Source organism: Cavia porcellus, unplaced genomic scaffold (genome assembly GCF_034190915.1).
Source record: "Cavia porcellus strain 051 isolate PalLab524CR breed Dunkin Hartley unplaced genomic scaffold, mCavPor4.1 scaffold_14, whole genome shotgun sequence".
Taxonomy (NCBI): Eukaryota; Metazoa; Chordata; class Mammalia; order Rodentia; family Caviidae; genus Cavia; species Cavia porcellus.
In genome coordinates this window covers 73,049,693-73,073,910 of record NW_026947497.1, presented here as the reverse complement: position 1 = coordinate 73,073,910, position 24,218 = coordinate 73,049,693, and the positions used below count along the sequence as shown (strand labels likewise).

The 24,218-nt window shown below is 35.0% G+C and overlaps 1 protein-coding gene across 4 annotated transcripts in view; it reads left to right on the top strand.

Moving 5' to 3' along the window:
- The window catches only part of Fgf12 (fibroblast growth factor 12), a 509,492-nt gene that overhangs the window by 325,067 nt on the left and 160,207 nt on the right, over positions 1-24,218 (top strand). For all 4 annotated transcript variants that reach the window (XM_063261238.1, XM_063261239.1, XM_063261237.1 and 1 more), the window contains one exon: positions 17,068-17,171. In XM_063261238.1, coding sequence (XP_063117308.1) covers positions 17,068-17,171 — 104 coding nt within the window. The remainder of the gene's footprint in view (positions 1-17,067; positions 17,172-24,218) is intronic.

The window sequence follows — 24,218 nt, the reverse complement described above, 5'->3', positions numbered from 1 at the left end:
CATCTAATTCCTCTTCATTGCAACAATTTACATTGAGATTATCTGTTCCCTTATTTTCCAGTTAAGACGTGCTTATAAATTTTTGTATTCTTTTGGACTAAAAAGTAATTTTTATTTTCCTGAGACAGGTTGAACACTTGTTTTGGGGAGCTATCTGTACCTTCTTTTCTATGTTATGTTTGTTTATATTTGATTCTATGAAATGTGTTTTTCATTCATAGTAAGTCTTATGTAAAATTTCAGCTCTTTATTAGGACTTGGATATTTTTGTTCATTCTTGTTCTCTGATGTTTTCCTTGCTCTATTCTATTCTAAATATATTTTTATCTTTTTAGAATATTTTTCCAGTTTTATGTTTAATATTTATTTAATCTAGTATTTATCTCACTATCTTTTATTCTAGATTCCTAATATTTTATGTTCTTATGTATCTAGATTTGATTCTAGATTCCTAATATTTTATGTTCTTATGTATTATAAATATGTAGTTTCTTCTGATTTTATGAATATATTATGTTCACTATGAGTTGAACTTAAAGAAACATGTGTGAACATGGTCTGCATCTGATTTTTAGAAAATGAATTGGAAATGTAAAAATTTAGTCATCCAGTTATGTTTTCTTTACAATACCAAACATATGATGTTTTGATACCACTAGTCACAAGTATATCGACATAGCCAAAGCCAGCAGAAGCTTTGATTGCTTAACTGAAAACAGAAACATAATCCAAATGGGTAGTTGAAGATAATTATCAAGAAAATCTGGTAGTTTTTATTATAAAAATATACAGTACTGCTCTAAAATTATAAAGATATTATCTGTCCCTCAACAGAGGTCTTTCTGGTTGAAAATTGTATCTCATTACTTATTCAATATATACATTATAATTTTTATGGAGAATGACAGCTATATCACATTTAGAATAATTATAGAACTATTATTACCTTCTTATATCAACTGCATTTTATATATATGTCATGAGTTTGTATGTGGGAAATCATACCTATAAATAGATGGATTGGGAAAAAAGAAATATATCTCCTGATTTTTCTTTTAGCAAGATTATTAACATCTGGTTACACATAGGTACAACATTCTTGTACATATGTGTTGTTACTCATTTACTCCCAGATTTTTCAAGATGACAATGGATCTTTATCCTTACGAATTTATGTACATTTCATTTAATAAAGTAAAAATATTGCCTTGTAACTTTGATATTTACATAATTCAGGTATTTGTGAGAGATTTATAGTTTTACTGACTCTTAATTTTAATGGCAATATCCCCAAAATAATATTTGTGGAAAACTTGAACAAGAACAGTTCAACAACTTTGTATAGTTTATGGCTCATATAAATTATAAGGAAATAACTCCAATTATTTTTTAAATGTTTGTCTTTTTCTACTTGAGTTTAAGTTTCTTTCTGCTCATAAGACTTCTGCTACTGTGTAGTTTTGTGTTCAGTAAAGGAAAACATGAGTTGTTGAAACTATATTTTTGCTGAATTTTGAGTGACTATTTGTATACTGTATTTATAAGCATAATATGTAATGCTTAAAAATCTTAAGAAAGTTCCTTAACCAAGATAGTTTCTTGAAGGACCTGAAGACTGACACTGTCTTTAGTCTATTCTTGGCTCTGAGATAACTCGTGAAAGGCACATAAAATTTCTCCAATTTATGCAAGTTAATATTGTGTAAAATGAGAAGAACAGATCTCTAAGATTTTGCTAGTCTTTTCTTCTTTTTACACAGAAATAAATGCATGCTCAGAAATATTTACTGATGGCTTTCATGTCTCTCAATACAGTGTGTTCTGAATGGTGTGTTATTGGCAAAGAGGAAGTCTTGGGTTTGTATACACCTTTATGGCATTACGCACGTGTGTGTAAAGTCACAGAATCGCACGTACACATGTTGACGATAGAACCAATATTCAAATCCGTGATATCACACTTGAGATTCTGATTCTGTGCTTTTGGGTTTAGTTATTTATTCTCTCCTTTTTGTTTCTTGATTCCCTAATTTATTAGCTGGGAATAAGAAGTTGGGGCTGTTGTATATATTAAATGGTTTGGTTTATAAAAATGTTTAAATTAGGGTCCAGAACACAGCCATTCTCAATAGACGTCATCTGTTCTTACTGTTTTCAGTAGAGTGGGAGAGCTCTTGTTTCCAAGGAGCTTATAGCAGTGACCACTTTTATACCAGTAACATTCCTCACAGTGGTAGCTATCAGCATATGAAAAACACTTGAAGATATTTATGCTGGAGGGTATTGTAGGATGCTCTCAGTGCATGGCTCATAAAATCTGTAGTCCCTTCACCTACTTCACCAACATCATCTGGTTGGAAACAACCACTTTTTACCAGCATAACCCCAGACATGTTGAATCCAAAACTCTGAAACTGGGGCCAGGTGATCTGTGATTTGAAAAGCCCTCCTGATAATTCTGGTGCCCTACAGTACAGTTACAGGGTAACTCCCCTCTGCTCCCAGGATTTGGAGTGTTCAATTTGGCACATCTAGTTTTACTCATATCAGGTAAAGAGAGAGAGCATAAATCTACAGGAACTGAAATCAAAACTTTGAGTAGTTTACATGTGTGAAATCTATTTTACTTTGATTTATTGTCTGGATTCATTATTCCAGCCAAATATGTGACCAGACATAAGTTTGGGGGATTATGAAGCATAATGATATAGATAAGCCTATATCACCACACAGTTTTATGCCTTGGAGCTTTTGCATATGCTTATTCCTTTTACTTAGAATGTCTTCATAAGTTTTGCATGCCAAGGCAGAAAGCCATCCTTATCCTTCAGAACCCCCTTCAACCCTTATTTCCTTTCTTATTGGAAGTCCATCTTGAGTCATCCCCATCTACTGACTATGCCCCTTCAACAAACTCCTACATGAACCCCTCAGTCAGCTCCACTGTGCCTGAACCTTCAGCATTCATTTAGAGCTGCATGCGTTCCACTGTGCAGAAGGTCGTCATCTGCATTTGTGTCTCACCTGTCAGAGTATAAATTCTTTATTTGCCAATCTATCTAGTGTAATGTTGGACACTTTTTAAGATCCCAAATTGCATGGCCGCAGATGTGTTTCACTATCCAGAACACTTTAACAGGAAAAATGAATGGATCTAAGCATTGCTTTTCTTGTACATTTTCTTTCTACTTACCTAGTCCTGAGAACCTGACAGTTTGAAATATCTATGGCTGCCCCTCAATGTTTGTGAAAAATAAATGAATACATTAAAGAAACAGTATACAACTCTTCAATGTCACCAATTAAAAGACAAAGTTTTTTCTTTAATTGGTTGCATGATCATATTTATGTCACAGAAGCTTTTTCCTCAGTGATTTTCTACTTCGTAAAATGAAGCATTTGAAAAAGTTGATTTCCACTGTCACTAACAGATATGATATTTTACAAACTGATTGGGTGACAGTGGTTTTTTCTTTACATTTTTGCAATGCCTGACTAACAATATAGAATTGTAATAGCAGATATTAAAATAATTGAGTTTGGAAATAGTAGTGAATTCACTTCATATTTATATTCAACAAATTGTGGGACAGCCCTCAACTTGAGGTCTAATGCTTACCAGGATACTTGCACTTTGCTATGAGAATGGTACACAATTTAATAGAATTCAAGAGGAAGGTAAGAAAATCAGTTGTTATGAAAACAAGAAGAAAATAGAATACAATTCTGGAAAAGTGAACTCTATCACTAACAGTAAAGGTAATAAGCAGGGCATCTGTCTTCAAAGCGATACACAAATAGATTGTGTATTTGAGGGGACAGTTACGAAGATACTGCTTTCTGAAAGTCTGTAAATGGTACGTTGGCCTATAAGAGAGGAGGCTTCTGGTTTATTATTCATCTAGGACCAGAAGCCTAAGCTTAACCTAGCATTGCTGGAAAAAAGAAAGGAAGCACTTTATGAAAAACAAAATAAAGTATATGGGGAGATCTTGAGTGAGCAGAAAAGCATATTAGAGTTTTAATGAGCTGGAGATTGCTTAAACCCCTTGTAAGTACAGTACTTGATTTTGAGGATTTGAGATGTGAGATGACATATTCAAGACAGAGTAAATTGAATTCAGTTTAATTATTTCTCTATGTAAGTTATAGCTCAAGAGTTTATATGGATTTACCCATAGTTTAATGAATGGGAATGGAGTTTGTTAGATGTGGTTAGTTAAATTAAGGATTCACTTTAAAATTGCCACCTAAGTAAGGGATAAATTGTAAGTACATGCTCATTAGGACTTGTATTTTTAGGACATGCTACCACCAAGTTAAAAAATATGCATAGATATTTTTATATGTATAATACACACACACACACACACACACACACACACACACACACACACACACACATTTGGTACTGGGAATCAAACTCTCGATCTCATGCTTGCCAGTCTAGTGCTGTGCCACTGAGATATATCCCTGGCCCAAAATAAAAAATATTAAGTGTATTTTTAGTGAGAAATCTGAAAAATAAAATGGTTATTATATGCTGAGAATTATGTCTTAATCATTCTGATTTTGGGGGCATATCAATAATAATTATTGAGCACTTCCTAAGTACTTAGTATAGAAATTAAATATTATAAATTTTACTTATTTAAATCTTAACCCTCTAAGGCAGGTACTGCATTCATTCCTATTTTTGAATATGAGTAAACTAAGGAACAGAAAAGTGAAATAATTATTCTGTAGTTACATAGATATTAAATGATAGACTCAGTTTTTGAACTCAGGGAGCTTAGATTCAGAGTTCCTTGACTAGCTTTATATCCCCAACAATTTTCTTGATTAATATTTCTCAATTCTTAATAAACATTCCTTTAAATTATTCCTATCCATTCATCTGCCAGTAATTTTGTACTTTTATTTATTTCTTTTGAGACAAGGTCTCACTATGTACTTCAGACTGACCTTGAACTCATTATGTAACCCAACCTGGCCTCGAACCCATGGCTATCCTCCTGCCTTAGCCTCTTGAATGCTGGGATTATCGGCATGCACCACCACACCCAGCCAATATTAATAAGACTCATAAACTATTTTGATGATATATTTTAAGCAGGCTAAGTGTTAAACTTGAAAGAATTTTTCATTGGTATGTTTGATGTACTAATTAATACCCTTTTTGAAATTATAAACCATTATGAAATAATTTTAAAGGATTTACATAATTTGGTTGAATATATTATACATTTGACTTGGGAAGTTTGGTTGTGTGTGTGTGTGTGTGTGTGTGTTTTCACATATTATTCAGCAGGCTAGATAGAATGATACTAAGCAGGCATCCAGCCAAGATCTGGAGAGGCTTCGCTTAGTGCATCTGCTTCCCCTGATGCTGAAACAGAACGTAGCACATCTATCCGAGTCACAATATGTCTGTATAGCATTATTAAACTCTCTCCATAGTATTAAAGTTAAATTTAAAAAAATAACCTAAAGAGCTTCTGTTACTCCTTCTAATGAGTAATTGGCAAGAGACATCATTTTTACTGCTTCTCCAGTATGTACCAAGGGTCATTTCTCCATACTCGAGGAAGTCTTGTAGCATTACAAACTATCTGTAGGACTTTGGGTCAGACAGTGTGGATATTAATACATCTTTCCTCTTTCCATTTGTACTACCTTGGGCAATGAGCTTAGCACTTTAAAACAATAGTTTCTGCAAAATGGGAATTCTAAGTAAGGGCTTGCGATTGGTAATATTAAATTTACACTCTTGGAAGGAAGTGCTTTGGAAAATGTGAACAGGGTCCAATCTCTTCTGGCTGAAGATTGACACAGAGTAATCTCAGGGGAGAAGGAGGACTTAAGCAGGGTTTTGATGAATTGTGTAAGAAGCCAACACTTAGAGTTTCAGCACTGGTTTAGCCTGTAGACTCAGCCTCCTGGTCAAAATTCAATTGAACATGACTAAACTCCTCTACATTTAGAGATTCCCTCTGAATTAATTCTTCAAAGACCTTGCTACTGTGATAATCCGGGCAAGGAAAAGCCTACTTCTCCCATGCAGAAAATGACAGCCTACCTTCCCTGGTATATCAGCTCTAAAATAGTGGTTCCAAATGTTTTGCCATGTCAGAAGCTCTGGCTTTAGTCTGGAGCCCGTAAATTTTAGTTCAGACTGAAAAATTGTAATCTCTAGGAATACTTCTTTGGCATCGGTTTCCTTTTAAAATAATCCAGACGCTTGCAAAGTACCCCCATGTATAAAAACTGACCTATTTTTGCACTCATACCTTAGTGTACCTCCAAGTAAACCGGAGTGTTAAACTACTGATTCTTATAAACAAAATCCATAGTTTTTGATTTAGAAGGTTGAGGTTTGGGTCGCTCAATTGTTTGATTTGTAATGAGTTTACATTTGGAGAATCACTGCTGTACAACACTATTTCTCAAACATTACATGCATAGTTATCACCTCAGTATCTGGTTAGGATGAAATTTTCATTCAGCACTTCTTGGATGGGATCTGAGATTTTGCCTTTCTCCAAAGCTCTAAGCAATGGTGAATGCTGCCTGCCCTGAGCAGCAAGGGCTGGTTCACTGGTTCAGGCATCTACAATAGAACGACTGGATTTCACACGCCTACCATATGCTTGCTTCATTTCCATTAACACCAGTGTTTCCAGGGCCAACGTATTCTAGCAACGGGTTGAAAAAATGAATTTCAAACAACTGACTCTTGAACAGAACAGAGGAGGAATACAGACTGTATTGTCAAGCAAAAGTAAATGCAAAAGTTTCCATGCAAATCGAAAGCAAGCAGAAGAAACACCAGATTACAGTCAGAAGTCCCCCAAAGCCCTGGTGTTCAGGGAACATTGGATTTAAACTGAATCTTGAAGAATAGGAGTAAAATATACAAGCTAAAATTAGGAGATCTGAATTTGAGATAGGATAGCACAAAATCATATAGTCAAGAATGTATCTGCAATTTTGAGCCAACTAGTTTGGAAAGAGATTGTACAGAAGTATTATGTGGCCATATTTCAGAGTGTCTTCACTGACATTTAGAGGATTTTAAACTTTATATTATAGAAAGTGGAGAACCAATGGAAGTATCAAGCAACTGCAATTGAAAATAAAATGAAATGTGGTGCTTTAGGAAAATTTTCTAACTAGAGCAGTGTTGGGGTCTGTTTCTAGATTCCCAGCCCCTCAGAAGGGTGCATGGCAAAGGCTCAAAGGAATGAGACAAATGACATGATCCCTAAGTCTGCAAGAGGACTGAAATTCTCTGTAGAACTGGTGACTCTGCTAGCCAGCCAACTGACTGGTGCTAGGCAGCCCCTGAGTGGACAATGGAGGAAACTTGAGCAGGATCTTGGGACGGGTTCAAGGACCCCTTAGAGCAACAGAGGATGCTAATTAAGAAAAACTATCTAGAAAGTCTCCAGGTGGCTTCAGCTGTGGCTTGTCTTGCCCCCTGATGTGTCTCCTAGTTTTCAGGTCAGTTATGGCCAGGCCACGTGTATTCAGCTTCAATGCTCTCCAACAGAGAGGTAGTAGAGATGACTTGGGAGGTGTTTTAAGGTAGAGAGTAATGAGAACAAAAAATATGTTTTCTTAAGAAAACTCACACTTCTGCTTTAGTAATATTGATAACAAAGTACAAGAGTTTTAGCTGAGCATATTAAACCAACTCAGATAAATTCTCTTGCATTGCCTATGTGTAATTGTAACTAAAAACTTACAAGAGTTTTGTATCTTATAGGTAAGGAATACATTTGTTTGGTAGAAAATTTCTTTTAAAGACTCTAACCTTCCTTGCTGCTTCCTCTTTTACTGTGTTCATAATTGATTTGGTTTGTAGAATCTCTTTTTCATTTCTTAGAAGCAATGGTATTTTATAAATTTGTAAGCACCAGGACTTAGGTTTACATCTTTGCTCTTTCATTGACTGACTTTATGACCCTAGAAAAGCCAAATATCTTACTTCAGTTCTTTAATCTGTAGAGATGGACACATAATACACACATGGAATTCTTTGTTTCTATTTTATACTTCAACCACTTTGATGATAGGTACCATGGCATTCAGTTTTCATATCTGTATTACAATTGCCTATGTCTGGAATATATGTGTTGAACTAATGAGTAAACTTAATGGGCTAAAGTGTTAATAAAGGTAACATCATGTGTGATAGAAGACTCATGGAAGACGCACGCCTAAGAGTTTGCAAGAAACGTGCAAAAGTTTCTTGGAGGATGCTTTTCTTCTGCCCACTGGTCTTGTAGACTAGCTCTTGGGCTGCTCACTGGATTCTCCAACACTGTGCGAGAAGTCTTTAATGTAAGACAAATTGGCTGCACACAATGAGTGATGACATACATTTGCTTTCATTATCGACAGCAATGTGCTTCATTTTTCATCTTAAAAAAAGAATCACATTGAAGTGGCTTGTTAATTATGCAAGATTTGAACATCCCCAAAAATATCGTAAGAAAAGTTAGATTGTCTTATCAGGATTAAAAGCCAATGACAGGACTTCTGCCAGAGCTAAGGCAGACATACATATCTACTGCTTTTGGCAAAAAAAACAAACAAAAAAAAAACCAAACAAAAAAAAAAAAAAAAAAAAAAAACACAAAGGAATCACTGTGTTGCTTATTTTCACCATGCTAAAAACACATGATGTTTGCTGTCAGCCAGTGCTTAAAGGAAAACTTTAGCTACTAAGCCTCAAAACACTAATCAGTTCTGTAAGTCAGCAGATTCACTGGGGAGACTACACCTATCAGTTAGGTTATTATACCGGTTGTTTATAAAGTAGGGCATCAGAACATAACCTGAAACATGTTGATTTTTACTTGTCATGCATTGTTTTCTTTTAAACAGTCATTTTGCCTAATGGATTTTTAAATAATAAAAGAGAAAATGCATTGCTTTTATTTCTCTTATAGCACTTTAAAAATGTGAGTTGAAACATGAAATAAGGATCCCCCAGTTTCACCCTCAACTCCATTAGGAAAGATACAGATTTATAGACCTCAGGAACAAAAAGCAACACCACTGGCGATAGCAGTGCTTTTTATCTCACTTTTGTGGTTTAAGACATGATTTGTTTGTATTGTCTGAACTAATCATAAAGAAAGATTAGATATTTTGAACTCACCAAAGTCACAAAGCTGTTAAGGTTTAGTACTACTGATGATGACCTAAAGATGTGTCCTCTGGATTAAAGTTCAGTCTTGTGTTTCTGACCAAAGAGGTAAAGGAATAGGGTGATCACATCTTTTCCTTAATTTCCATGAGTTTGAGAGCACATAGTTCAGTAGCAACAATTGTTTAGGCTTCTACTATATAATGCACTCTAGATGCTAGCAAATGATGATAATAAATAAAACAAACTGAATATGCTTGAAGACTTTCTATTTTGCAGGGACACTGAAATAATGCATAAATATGAACAGTAGTGTGGTAAGTGCTGTATCGTGGAAGACTGTGGAATTAGCATAAGGGAATAACTATTTAATTTGCCAAGGTGAACATTGCATTCTACTGCAGTTTATATAGCCATTTTGTATTGGAGGATTTAACAGTTTAGGTCATGGTCTAGGTTGCTGGATATCTAGTAGTAGTATCTTCTTACTGACAATGGGGAGGATGCATAGAGAATTGTCTTCAGTAAGTGAAAAATGTGAAAAAAAATGTTAATTTTACAACTATGGAAAACCCAATTAACTGATGGGCTAAAACTCTCACAAATATTCAGTGACAAATATTAAGTGACCACAGGATTATAGGAAAAAGTGTCCTGGTACCAATTTGCACTTAGGTTTAGATACTGTATCAGATGATGTTATTGTCACATTAACAAAATATCATTACTGAGAACATTCTGAAATGTGGGAAATGATAGGGATTTTCAAGAGAATTGGTCTTGAAACTGGGTCTAGATTATAAACATAAATATCTTTATTCTGTTTGATCTATTTGGGTTTGTAATAGGCCATATGTTGATTTCTTTTGCATTGTCCATCATAAAGAATCAACCTAGAATTTTACCTTACAGCTGAAGTCTTTTAAACGTATTCATAATTACAAGCAATAAAAAATACGTCCTTAGAACGTGGTTGGGACCACGTTGAATTTGCATGTCCCAAGCCAAGTTTGTAATGAACTTTTATCTCTGCTCTCTTCCTTTCTTTCTCTTCTCTTTCATCATTTGCCATGCTGTGTTTTGAATTGTTACTTTTTATTAGAATACTGTGGTGTGGATAATAAGCCAGCAGACTTTAAGAGAGTATAACATAGCATTTGAATAGTGTTTTTTGATCTAATTTCATTTTACATGATGTGAAATTTCCTGGTTGTTGCAGGTTTCCCAAGCTCATCTTTTGACTCTACACAAGTACAGAAACAGGCACAGTCCCTCTGTCTGTCCCTGCTCCCTTCCTTCCTTCTCTTTCCCTTCTCTCTGGATTTCTGTGTCTCTGCATCTTGCTTTCCCTCTCGGCAGTTCAGTGCATCCAGTGTTTCTGCCATCTCAGCCCACACTGGTTTTCTGACTTTTCCATTATAAGCCATATTTGAAAATGGTAAATTTTATCTTCAATTTTTCTAACATGCTCAGTTATGCAAATATGACCTAGAAAAGCTATGAATAAACAAGTTTAAAGAGAAAACTGATTCATTTATTTATTCAGCAAATACTGAGCCAAATTCTCAGACCGAGGCAATGTAAATAAAAATTTAAGTTTGCAGGGACTTCAACTTGCCCACAGAATACTGGAAACCTCGGCAAGCTTTACAGATTAAGGGGTGTTCACCAGGAATCATGTCCACTGGCTTCTGTTTATCTTTCTCTAGCACAGTCATGACATTTGGGATGTAATAAGTGCTCAGTAAGTATTTATGGAAAGAATAAATGACTTCTGAATTAGCAGAATCATTGAGATACTTACAAATTTCTACATGAGATTTCAGTCTTAAAGTCTAATTGTAAGGTTTAGGATATCACTTTTCATTTTCTCGTTTTTTTCAGTTTGTATCTAAAAAGTAGTATTTAAAAAAGTAGAAAAAAAGTAGGTCTTTTATATACTTGGAAATAAAGCCAAATTGTCAAATGTGAAGTTTACAATAAAATGCCTACCAGGATGTTTGGAAAAAGTAGGCATTCGATAAACACAATCTTCATAGTTTTTCACTTTTCATTTGTTGCTTTTCTCTTATTTTTTGTTTTAAATTTCACTTTGAGCTAACTTAGGTTTTGTAGTTTTAAAGGTTTGTGATTAAGGGTATCCTTTGGAAAAAATAGCACAATGAAATGAAAATTAGGAACAAAAATGAGGAGAAAGAAAATATAACTCATAAAAAAGCAAATTTCAAAAAGCTGAAAACTACCCTAAAATCCATAAAAATCAAAGTAAATTATAAATATTTAAGCTGATTTCTTGATGACTTCAAGATTATATATTGATTGCTCATTATTGTGGATACATAATATTTGGATATTTTTATATGGCAACAATTTTGTAATACATTTTATGTAGAGGACATAAGATTATAATTTAATTCTTCCTACACGAGTTACTAAAACTAATTCTTTATTATAATTTGGACATGTTTATGTGAGCTTCACAGCTTATAACTCATTGATAACTAATGATATTAAGCCTCTTTATATACCTCTTAGCCATTGTTATATCTCCTTTTGTTAAAATTCTATTTCGACGTTTCCATATTTTTATCATCTATTCATTTATCTGTTGTTTTGGTCCCAGGAACTGAACTCAGGACCGTGTGCTTGCCAGTCAGGCACTCTGCCACGAAGCTATACCCTGGCCCCATTTGTCTATTTTTAAATCAAGTTATTTGTGTACTATTTTGCAACTGAGTTGTAGGAGATCTTTATATATTTTAAATATTAAACCTTAATTTCCTATGCGATTTACAGATATATTCTCCTATTCTGAAGTTATCTTTTCCTTTTCTTCATTATTTCCTCTTTACTATGCAGAAGGCCTTTTCATTTTAAATGTCTCCCTTTGTCAGCTTTTGCTTTTGGTACCTGTGTTTGGGTGCTGCCTACAGGAAATGGTTACCACTATCAACAAACCTTTCCTTTATGTTTTCTTCTAAGAGTGTTACCATCTCAAGAGTCTTATTTAGGTGTTTAATTCATGCTGTGATTCGTGTGTGTGTGTGTGTGTGTGTGTGTGTGTGTATAATGTGCAGGTCTATTTTCATTGTTTTGACTTGTGTTTTTACCTTTCCACTTGAAGATACTATTTTCTCTTTTCACTGTAATTTTTCCCATCTGTTTCCATGGTTGAGTTTGCTATACGGAGATCAAGCTTTCCAGTTCTATTTCATCTATTCAAAATAGCAGAGTCAACTTTACAATTTAGGTCAGAATGAAATACTCCTTCTGAAAAGGATGGAATTGAGATGACTCTCAAATACCTAATTAGATACTTGTATTCTATCTGGCATATAATTTTTTTATTTCAAAAATGTTGTCTGGCTTCCAAGTGTAAGTAAAATATATCCCCACTGTCTCCTCTTCCCACCTACCACACTTACTACACCATCATAGTTTAGACATGATCCTTGCTGGAAGAACTTACCGTCTAGTTGTGACTGGGAGAAGAAACATCTTTTTTTAAAGAAGATAATTATAAATTGTGATAAATATAGTCTGGATCCATGACTAGGGCAGCTGATCAGCAAGAGAAAGCATTTGGTGTTCGATGTGTCATTTCAAGCGTGGCAGGGTTTTTAGTATGAAAATATGAGAAGAATGACATTCCAAGTAGTTGAATAAAAATATGCAAAAACATAGAATTTAGAAGACAGGAGAAGGATCAAATTACTAGAAGCAATAAATAAATACATTAGAGTGAACAGTGTCTTGTAGCAAAAATCTATGTTGTGACTGCCTGTAACTGAGTGCTAGGCTGAGAAACTTTAAGTTTAAATTTATTTTTCTTTAAAAAATTTGTACTTGAATAAGGAAACCTAAATTCCAGGAAGTAGCATGACTTTTCATGGCCTTCATAACTGGTTATGTTTATTAAACATAAGCTATGTTACTTGTAACCAGGCCAGACACTGCAGAGACTATGCTTAAGGATCTTGTATTATATGAATGGAGACAATAGTATAAAAGAATAAATTGGATACTCCTAAAAGATATTCCAAATGCCACTGCAGAAATATATGTACAAGAAACAGACAATTCAGGAAAGGTTAGCATTCTCTCTGAGGGGTTTGAACAAGACTCATGTGGGAGGTGAATAAAGTGGACTTTAAAGGATGAAAATTTTGGCCAGATTTGTAAGTGGGAAGACAGAGTTTGCAGAAAAAGACAGAGCGCAAAGCCCAGCCTCATTGAAGGTGACGGGAAGGAACTTTGGAAATGCTGAAGTATCTGTGATGTCTGTTGAATGGTGAATGGAATGGGTGGCAGATGATAAACTGCACCTGTGGACTGGTGCCAGGTTGTACAGGACATTACATACAAGGAGGATTCACCTGAGATTTTAGCAGGATCGTGGCTAGAGGAAAGGAACTTGAAGAATAGTGTTGGGTCAGGAGTCCACTACTGCATTTAATAGTGGCTTTTGGGCTGCAGAGGAAGATCAGGGTGAGGAGGAATTGTCACTGAATAGCAAAAGGCTTCTGTGAGCTAGAACCAGTGTGAGCTACGCTGAAGAGAGAACAGTAAGCCATTTGCCACTTTGGGGGCTTTAAGGAGGCGGATTAAGACTCTTGAGGAGAACTGTTACTAGCCTTCGCCACAGAAAAGTCTCATTTCAAAGTGTTCACCGATTTTTCTAATGGGCTTAGTTTTCCATGGCAGGTGGTCTGAAAGTCACTGTCACCTTGCTGCTTGGGTAAGACTTTTCACAAGTGTCTTGGTTTTGACCCTACTTAGCTTTACAGTTTTCTTAAACTCTCCACATAGAAAAGTCTTTCCCTTTTATTCCCTCTGTATTTAAACCATGTGAACCAATATTTTTAGTATTTGTTCTAGAAAGTACTTCTAGACACCGTGCAAAATTTTGGATTTCCTTACTCTCTCTGAAAAGAACTAGCTTTGCATATGATGTTTTACACTATCTGCTTTTATTTACAGCATATAAGCACCTTACAGTTAATTAGTATTTACGAGGTTAATGCTGCTTTCCCTGGCAGTCTGTATCACTGAGGATTAGGGATGGCTCTGCATTATGCAGACTAAAATAATTTCTTGGTTTTTCTCATAAAAGCTTGATCTTGGCAAATGAATACTTGAGTTCTGCCACATCCCCACCAAACTCCGAGGAACTCAGCTCCTTTCAGCTGTCCTGCCCTTGCTTATGCCGAAATAGCCCTTGTTTACATGGTCTGGAGAGATGCAGACACACTGCCATCCTAACAGCAATCAAACACAGGGTGCAGGAGGGAGGCAAGGGAGACCCACAAGCTGTTTTCAAGAAAATGTTCTTCAAATGTATTAAGAACCATCTGCCTATAAGTGATTGGCCATACTGATCCCAGGGAAGCTCCCTCTAGTTACAGCACGTGTGGGGAAATCCTGCTAAAACATCTAATTTAGAAGAAGACAAGAAGGGATATTCAAGGACATTGAATTTTAAAGGGAAAAAAAAAAGGAGGGAATATGTTGTCTTAGACAGATAATGGAGAGCCAGAAAACCTTCTCTCAAATATAATTTTACCAGAATCCCCTCCCTGAATGTGTTGGTCCTCCTAAAATTAATCAACATTCGGTTGTAGCTTTAATGGCTGAGGAGAAAATGTGTCGATGGATGGAAAAATGTGCAGCTTTGAAGTATTATCTTTTAAAATATTCAGCAAGTTTTTAAATATAAAATCAAAAATGTTACTGAGGAACTGGATCAGTTTTTATGTCGGTCTTGTGACAGATAATGTTGCTTGCCAATCAGAAAAAGCAAGTGTTATCTACAAACAACTTACATGGGTGAAGAGAACACATTTCTGTTAATGAAGCACTTTCAGGAACATGGTAATGAGTTTGGCTCTGCTGTAAACTCCATGCAGTAGGAGTTATTATGCTTATTTTATAGATAACAAAAATGAAGGCAAGTAGGGTACATGAATGAATTGGCACCACATAACTGAGTGGTTGGTTCAGCAACTGTGTTATCATCCAGTCTCTCTCATTCTTATAACTGTGTTGCTTTTTCAGTTGTTGTATAATCTGCGTGGCTGTTGTAGGCAACATTTTGTTTCATTTCTGATTAAAGTCTGGATCTGTAATAGAAAGACTCTCAGTTATTTATCGTTACTTTATTTGTATTTCTGCCCAATATGAATTAAATATTCTAGTTTCCCAGTCCTTTCTGGCAACTCATGAGTTTGCAAAACTACCTAACTGCTTGCCCTGTTAAAATGCCTTTTTGCTCTTCACTGCTCCTTCTCTAGGTGTCAACAGAGATTCTACATTCTCTGCAAAGCAGTTCCTGAGTAACGCAGCATACACAGATCCTCCATTTTCCTGAACTTCTGTAGCATAGAGAATATTTAGAGAGTGCATATATTACATTTAATTATAGAAGTAAATTATACACTGTATCAGGTTGTTCCATATGCCTTAGCTTATTCTCCCCAATATTCTTAGCCCTTGTCCTAGACTTCAAGGTCTTGAATTGCTTAGGCAGTTTTAGTACCACAAGGACTCCGGTAAAAATCTAGAAACAACAAGAACTAATTCACAGCTAAATTAGGCCAACGATAAAAACCTTAAGTACCCACTAAGATTTTTCATGATGAATGAGGAAATATATTTAAAGATGCAAAGAAACTGAGTTAGTGTCAACAGGTAGGAATTGAATGGGGTGATGGTAAACATCTAGTCTAAGGCTTGATAAACTCTACTCTTAACTGAACATTTAACTGAAATCCAAATACTCTGTGTTTTTGTGTATTTTGTGTCTCTGTGTGCATGTGTAGTTTACTATTCCAAGTTTAGATATCCCAGAAAAATAGAGACTTTTCTATTTAATAGTAACGCTTGGGTTAATTTATGTGTATTTTATATTCAAAATCAAGAGGATCAGAACTGATAAAAATTTAATCTGTAGAAGTCACAGATAAGATCTAAGTTAGGATATTAAAATGAACTGCAGAGACTTTCTCTTATGCATACAGTCATAAGGTATTGCATTCATATTTATAATATCACCTACAGAGGTTAACCTTATCATTCCTTTCCTGTCATAAGTAATATAAATTTTTCAGTGTAGGTATAATGTGTTTTTCTTATGCTCATTTTGTAATTTAAATATAACTAGAAGAATGAAAGCAAAAATTTCATGGCAGTATATTGTTAGAAACATACATAATATTTAAAAATTTATTTTTGTTTTGTGATTTTTTTCGAATAAACCTATAGATAGCATGAATATTTAAAGAGTACAAGAATATTCCCAGTTCATTTAATGATGCTGAATTAAATTCATCAAGTAGATTTTTAAATGTTCTTACAAATGTATCCTTTCCCCTGGATGTTTTATTTATCAGTCATGTCCAGCCATTTATGTGTATTTACATGCAGCAGTAGAAATACGAAAGTAAAAACTGTGCCCACAGTTGCTTCAATGGTTCTATGATTTTAACGTTCATTTTCTGTGCTTAACATAATGTTCAGGACCGTAGGGAAAACACTGACATTGAAGAGTCCTAACATATATTTTAAATGTCTTATTTTCTTACTTCAGAATACAAATTTGTTGCCTACTATTGAGAATTTTTTTGGTTGCAATTATTTGTTTGTTAGCAAGAATCATCTTACAGTACTAGAGTACATATTCATTTTGAGAGGAATCCTGGACTTTCAAATCTACGAGGAATGAATCATAGAACTTACTCAAATTTACATGGGTACAGAATGGTGTCATAGAGACAACAAGCCCGTTGACCTCATTCTTAGCCCATGAATTTTGATTAATAGATTTTTAATTCTCAAAAGAATTGTTGTAAGAAGCAGGTTAAATGCATTCGGTAGGTCACTAACCCTTTCCTCTCTTCTTCTTGCCCCTCCAGCTCTCTTCAATCTAATTCCCGTGGGGCTGCGTGTGGTGGCCATTCAGGGGGTGAAAGCCAGCCTCTATGTGGCCATGAATGGTGAAGGTTATCTCTACAGCTCAGTGAGTACCTTTGCATGTGTGTGTGGGGGGGGAGGGGTGTCTGTTAACTTGTACTGAGATAATACTGTAGCCATTACTCTAGGGAAACAAATTGTAAGTTTAAGTCATCTTTAATCCAGTTTTTCAAGATTTTAATGAGGAACTTGTAACTTAGAATGTTACAGACCATGACCTATTGAACGGGAAAGATCTACTTACCCTCCATGTGGTGGAAATTCTTTAAATTTAAATTCTTCTTTTAGAGCATACCCCATTTTTTGAATTTTAACTTTCTGTTTAATTTGAGGAGTGAGACAGTTTTCCTTCACTCTTTACTGATCCTTCAAGCACCAAAGATGGATCAGCAAGGAAAATTCTTTGAGTTTTCCAAGAATCTTCTTTGTCCTATTGTGAGAAAGAATTTTCAGAATATATTATGATTTTATTTGTATTTAATCAAACTGTGTAGGATCTATGTGTCATATTCTTGGAATAACTGTTTAATTAAAAGGCAGTGAACTTGGGATGAGGTCTGGATTAGGGGCATAAATATGTGTGTATCATTGGCATTTCAGTTAATATCTAAATGTGCCCTTGGATAAATCACTTTTCTCATTTAGCTTGGTTTCTGATGTTGGCTACCATCATGACTAACACCTCTTTCAAATCTAAAACTGACAAAATTACATGGCTACATTGTAAGCTCTGTTAGGTCTTAAAGCACTTAACACTGTTTGATGCTTATCTCACTCTTGAAATACTAATTTATGCCCCAACCAAATGTGGTTGTATTCAATGTTGTATATATACAATTTCTGCTTTCTCATGTAAGAGTGCCCATCTGCAGTTAATGAAAAACATTCTCAAAAATCACAGTACAGATTTTCACCATTATTTTCTATGATCTCAGTACCTTATACAAGATTATTTAGGATGTTCACATATGTCTACTTGATTGTAAATTAGATGTTGGATAGTTTTACTAGGCTCTCTCAGCCTTTCAAGTAAATGAATCTCTATGGATGTTATATTTGCTTATTAGCAATACATCTGTCATTCATATTGGAATTGAAGTCAATATAGTTTGGATGTTCTTAATGAAGATATAATAAATGAATGAGATGATAAATATGTTGATAATCCTGATCTGGTCATTGTGCATGGTTCACATGTGTTAAAATGTTATGCTATACCTTATAATTATGAATAATTATTATGTGTCCTTTAAAATGAAAGTATATTTTAAGCAGGAATTAAAGGTGCTATTTTTACTTCTGAACACGCACAAATCTAATGTATGTTTATATACCGTATGTGCTCATGTACATTCTTAAGTCAGGGCTCAAAAAATACTTAAAGATAAATGCATTTTCAGTCAAAGTATGAAACATTCATTCTTTGTAGTGTCACTCTTTTATTGATTTTTTATGCCCAGTTGTTATCTTAATGAAAGAATCCAAATATTAAAAGAGAGACAACAGATTGTTTTGAATAATTTTGGTTAGTTAAACTTTACAAAAACATTTGAAAACAATAGCAGTTGATTTTTAAGAATTTAATTAGTCATCAACTAGGCAACTAAAGGTAGACCGTATTACAGATTTGCTATTTGAAAGGTCATGAACTATAGAGTTCATATCATTGGGCTAGCATTGACTACCAAAACTTAAGAAAAAAGAAAAATCTGACATTCTGTATTGTAGACAGGACACTGTGTTTTTGTGTGTGCCTGTGCATGTATGTGTATGCATTTGCGTGTGTGTGCGTGTGTGTGGTGTGTGGTAGTGTGTCTGTGTGTGTATGGGAATCATGGGAAAATCAGGAAGATTTCACCCTGTACAATGTTTTCTCTCTTTGTTTTATACTGAGGTTAAGACCACTTATGGTGTGCACCTGTAGTCTCAGCACCAAGGGAGTTTAAGACAGGAAGATCTCAAATGTAAACACACTCTGAGCAACTGAACAGTTTAGAGACTTAATGAGACTTTATCTTGAAAATAGGGGGTGGAGATGTAGTTCGGTGTGATGGTGCTTGCTTCAATCCTCGGTACCAAAAAAACCCAGAAAAGCAAGGAAACAAATAACAAACTCAAAAAGTGCATTAAGACACGGGCTTGAACACCATAGCATAGGGGGAATTTTAAGAAACTTATTGAGAATTTTGCTGCACAGGCTTATGTGCAATGGAACTAATACCTTAATAAAGTCAGTGATCACTTACTGTTGTTTGGGATATCTAGATTTTCAGTGCTCCTCCCTACTTAGACTTGCCTCATACTGAGAATTATGGTGCTTGTTCCTGCCCATGGTTTTATGTGGTCCTATGAATAATTTTCCTTTAATTAGAAAGTGTAGCATCACTGACATTGATCATGTAGGTCTCTACTTTCAGAACTACCCTCTTTCTGATTAGGGCTATTTGGGATAGATACTCATTTTCAATTTTAGACAGGGAGCGTAGGTCTGTGGATTCTGCAGTAGGGCTAACAAGGGCCAGTGTTGAGGTGCAGAGGACTCCTCACACCTTTGCTACTGATGCTATTGCTGCTCTGGGTGTCCTGCTGCAGCAGGCAGGTGGGGCTGGAGTTCTCTGATGAGTAAATCTTGGCTACCCCAAGGTGAGTTTATATGCGTGAAGGCTTACAGTTCTTTGAATAGCAATTTCTTATTTCCTGTAAAAAATTGTACTTGAGTATATCAAAAGGAGCCTAAATTGTGGTATCCTCAGGAATAGATTTTGCTTGGGCCAACTAAAGAGGTCCTAAGAAGCTGATTGAGGGTCTAAGAGACATACACAACTGGTAGCATTTACCTAGTATCATTTAATTGCCTTTCATTCATATTTCAGCCTGAACTTCATTCCCTTGTTCCTTCTGGTGTCCTCTTCTTTACCAAGAGGCAGGAGAAGCGTAAAGATGGACTAACTAATAAGGAGCTAGCAGTAAAGATACATTCTGAAATATTGGTATTTCAGTAGACCACTTTAACTCATGCATGTTTGGTGAAACTGTTGGTTGTGTTTGGACTCTTTTTTTTCTCACTGTAGTTTTCAGGTTTTTAATCTATTATTTATTTATTTTTTACTTTTGTTGCATCATTGAAGTTGCTATTCATTGTAAATTATTCTATTGTATAATCAGAAACTACATTTCTGTTCTTTCAGTGGTTTTGTCTATATTTTTGTCCATATATAATTATGTAGCTTGGGGAGTATTTTGTGTTTCTCTCTTCTTCCAGATAGCTTAGGCTCTAGGATGTTTTCCTAGACATTTATAAGTACTTCTAATCTTTTTGCAAATTCAATTAGTTGTATTTTAAGATAGTAATTTCAGCAATTATACCACTTTTTATAATACATTCTGTGGCTATACATTGGGCATGTGTGTGGGTATGTGTATGGGCATGTATGTGCAATTTGGTGTGAGTTTACTTTCTAGTGTACGTCTTTCATTGTTTTATAGATGAGAATCTGTTAATTCACTTCACGTAAATGAATTCTTTCCTTTGACATTTGAACTTCAGCTGTTTTGTTTTGTTTTGTTTTGTTCTTGGTACCAGGAACTCAGAACCTTGTACTTGCCAGGCAGGAGCTACACCACTGAGCTTAAGTGTTGAACTTAAGTTTCGATTTCTAGTAGAACATTATTTTTCCTTGAACTGAGAAATTTATATCCCATTGGCTTCTGGCATCCATTCTTGACTGCAGGTAGTTTGATACTCATCTCATATTCTTTCCCGGATAGGTAATCGCTGCTAAAATGTAAAAAAAAAATGTTTCTCTCTATACTTAATGTTCTGAAAACTCAGTCTGCAATTTGAAATGTACTTATAATCCAAATAACCATATTTTTCCAGTTGTGGAAAATTTTAACTCGTCTCCTGTATACATTTTCTTCCTTTTTCTTGCTTTCCAATCTCCTGGTGCTGGTAATACTTACACAATTTGAGTTAGAAACTTCCAAATGTATCTAGTCTAGATTGTGCACTGTTATGGTTTGTGTTTAGATGCCTCCCTCTACTCCAAGCCTCTTGTAATTATCACATGGCTGGATCCAGCGTTCATGATTGGTTCATTGATCTAGCACTGGGATTAATGTGTGAGTGCTACACTTACCCAGGGGCAGAGCCATCATACTGTGTAAGAGCAGGAAGTAGACCTGTCTTTTTTCTTTTTTTGCATGTTTTGCTCTTGCTGTTTTTTGGGAGCCATGAATAGTGGCCCCGCCATGCCACCCTGCCTTGGAGCCAACTCAATATGGGCTGAAACCTTCAAAATTATAAGAAATAAAGCTTCCCTTCCCTAATTTTGGGCATCAGAGAAAGACACACACCATTTGTTTTATTATTTCAATCACAGTATTTCTTGTTTTTAGATGTTAGGTAGTTCCTGTTTAATGTCTCCTGTTCTTGACTTACTGTTTTCTGTTTTTATTATCTGGCTCCTCTGCTTTTTACAGAAAGCTGTTAATTCATCCATCTCTCTGAGCTTTCTTAACATACACTGTCACACCTTGAATTCATATTTTAATTACTTTGTTTTCCTTGCAGTAATCGAAATGGAACCCAAAGCTTTTCTCATGCTGGGCAAGCACACTCTAACACTCAACTACGCGACCAAAACTTAGTCATTGATTTTGTTTCTTGCATGTTAAAAATTGATTTAGTTTAGATTAGAATTTAGAATTTTCTCTTCAACTGTCTAAGAATTTGTTCTCTAGAGTACATTTGTGTCTTGCTTCCCTTTTTGCTTCTTCCTCTGGGTCTCACTCTGATTTTTAACATCATTTTTCTTGCTTCGACAAAGCCTCCAAGTTTAGAATAAGATTTTAAAAGATACCTTTAGAGGCTCCTATTGTAGTGTAATATTGCTATGAGATCTGGGTTTGGGTTTTGGAGTGATTTGGTCCAGTTACTCTCATGAGAGTCTATGGCTGCATCTTGCAAGATTGTAGCAACAGTTTTTAGTTCAACATTTTTGGAGTTGCAGTAGAAAAATTCTATCTTAGCCTCTGATACAGCAGCTAGCCTGACTTTGCTTACTTTGTTGCATAGAAGGATTTTATTTTCATCTATTGCCTGGAGCAGATCTTGGGCCATGCAGCTTGTTCAGGACCTGAGTCCCTGCATGCCGGCAGCTGGAACCCGCTTGCTGCCTTCTCTTTCCATTCCATAGGGACACTTTCTTTGGTTCCTTCCTGTCAATGATATTTAGGCCTCATATTTTTGTATTTAATTCATCCTAAATGGCTGCTTGACTGAGAAAGTATATGATAGTAGAAACTCACAATTACTTTTTCTCTCATTGTAAAATAAAGTAAACTAACATCTTTTTAGGGTACCTCGTAATAGTGTTAAACATATGCATGTTGTTGTGCAACAAATTGTTGGAAGTTTGTTCATGCTGAAAAACCAAAACTATATACACATTGAACAGTTCCCTTTCTCTTTTTTCTCAGCTCCTGGCAACCACCATTCTTTATTTTGTCTCTGAGTTTGACTACTGTATATACTTCATATAAATGAAATTATATGAATGGATTTTTCTGTCACTGGATTATTTCACTGAGCAAAATGTTCTCAGTGTCCATTCATGCTGTTGCATATGAATTTGCTTCATTTTAATGCCTAATTCTGTTATGTGCATTTATGTCACCTTTAAAAATCTATTCATAGATTGATGGACATTTTAGTTATTTCCACTTCTTGGTTATGTGGTCAATGCTGCAAAAAATATAGGTATATAAATATGTCTTCAAAAATTTTAGTTCTTTTAGGTAATTAATGAGACTGTTGGATCATATGGTAATTCTATGTTTAATGTTTTGAGGAAACTTCATTTTCTCTCTCATAGCTGCAATGTTATTGTATATCAATTTCAATTTTCTCTATATTTATCAACACTTGAGAATCTCTGGCTATCCCACTATGTATGAGATGGTATCTCCTTGGGTATTGAGTTGTATTTCCATAATGAATAGTGATGTTGAACATCTTTTCACAAACTTGGTAAAGTGTTATTTGTATATCTTCTTACAGACATGTCAATTCAATTCCTTTGCCCATTTTTAACTTGTTATTTGTCTTTCCTTTCTGGTGTAGAGTTGTAAAAGTGACATAGATAACCTGATAACAACCCTTTACCAGATATCAAAGTGTCTTTGATTCTGTAGGTTACCTCTTCACGTTGTGGTTGTTTCCTCTGATATATGGAATTTTTAAAATTTGATGAAGTCTCCTATTCATTTATTTTTGCTTTTGTTGTCTTCCGTGAAAGAAGTCATTGCCAAATGCTAATGTCATAAAGTTGTACTTGTGTTTTCTTAAAGGAGACTTACTGCTTTGAGTTGTCTTTGTATAGGGTGTAACGCAGTGAGGGTGAACCTTTTAAAGCAGTGAGGGTGAACCTGCTAGCTTGGCACAAGTGCCATAGGTTTGCCATCACTGTTGTAAGGCAAGGGTCCAATTGCCTTCTTTTGCATATATGTGTGTCTAGTGTCCTCAACATCACTTCCAGTGAAACTGTCTTTTGCTATGTGTGGTCTCTGCATTTTGCTGACGGTAATGAGACCATGAGTGTGAAGACTTATCTCTGGCTGTCTGTTCCACTTGTCTGTATGTCTGTCTTTAAACCAGTACCACGCCAGTTGAATACTATAGTTTTGTAATATGTGTTAAAGTCAGAGAGTAAGAGGTTTACAGCTTTATTAGCTTCTTTATTTTTTCCTGTTTTGACTATTTAGGGTCATTTGAAAATTCATATAATTTTATTATGATTTTTCTATTTTTGCAAAAAGTTGGAATTTTTGATAATTGCTTTGAAGATGTAAATTGAGTCATATTGGCATTTTAACAATATTAAGCAGTCTACTCTATTAACATGCGTTATTGTTCCATCTACTTGTATCTTCTCTAATTTCTTTCAAAAATGATTTTCTACACTCAAGTTTTCAACTGTTTTGTTCAATTGACTGTGATGTTTGATTATAAGTAAAAAATAATTTCAATATTAGTGGAGAAAATAAAACTTCTCTAAGGCCTTATGTTCTCATGTAAAAGAAGCTTATAGAT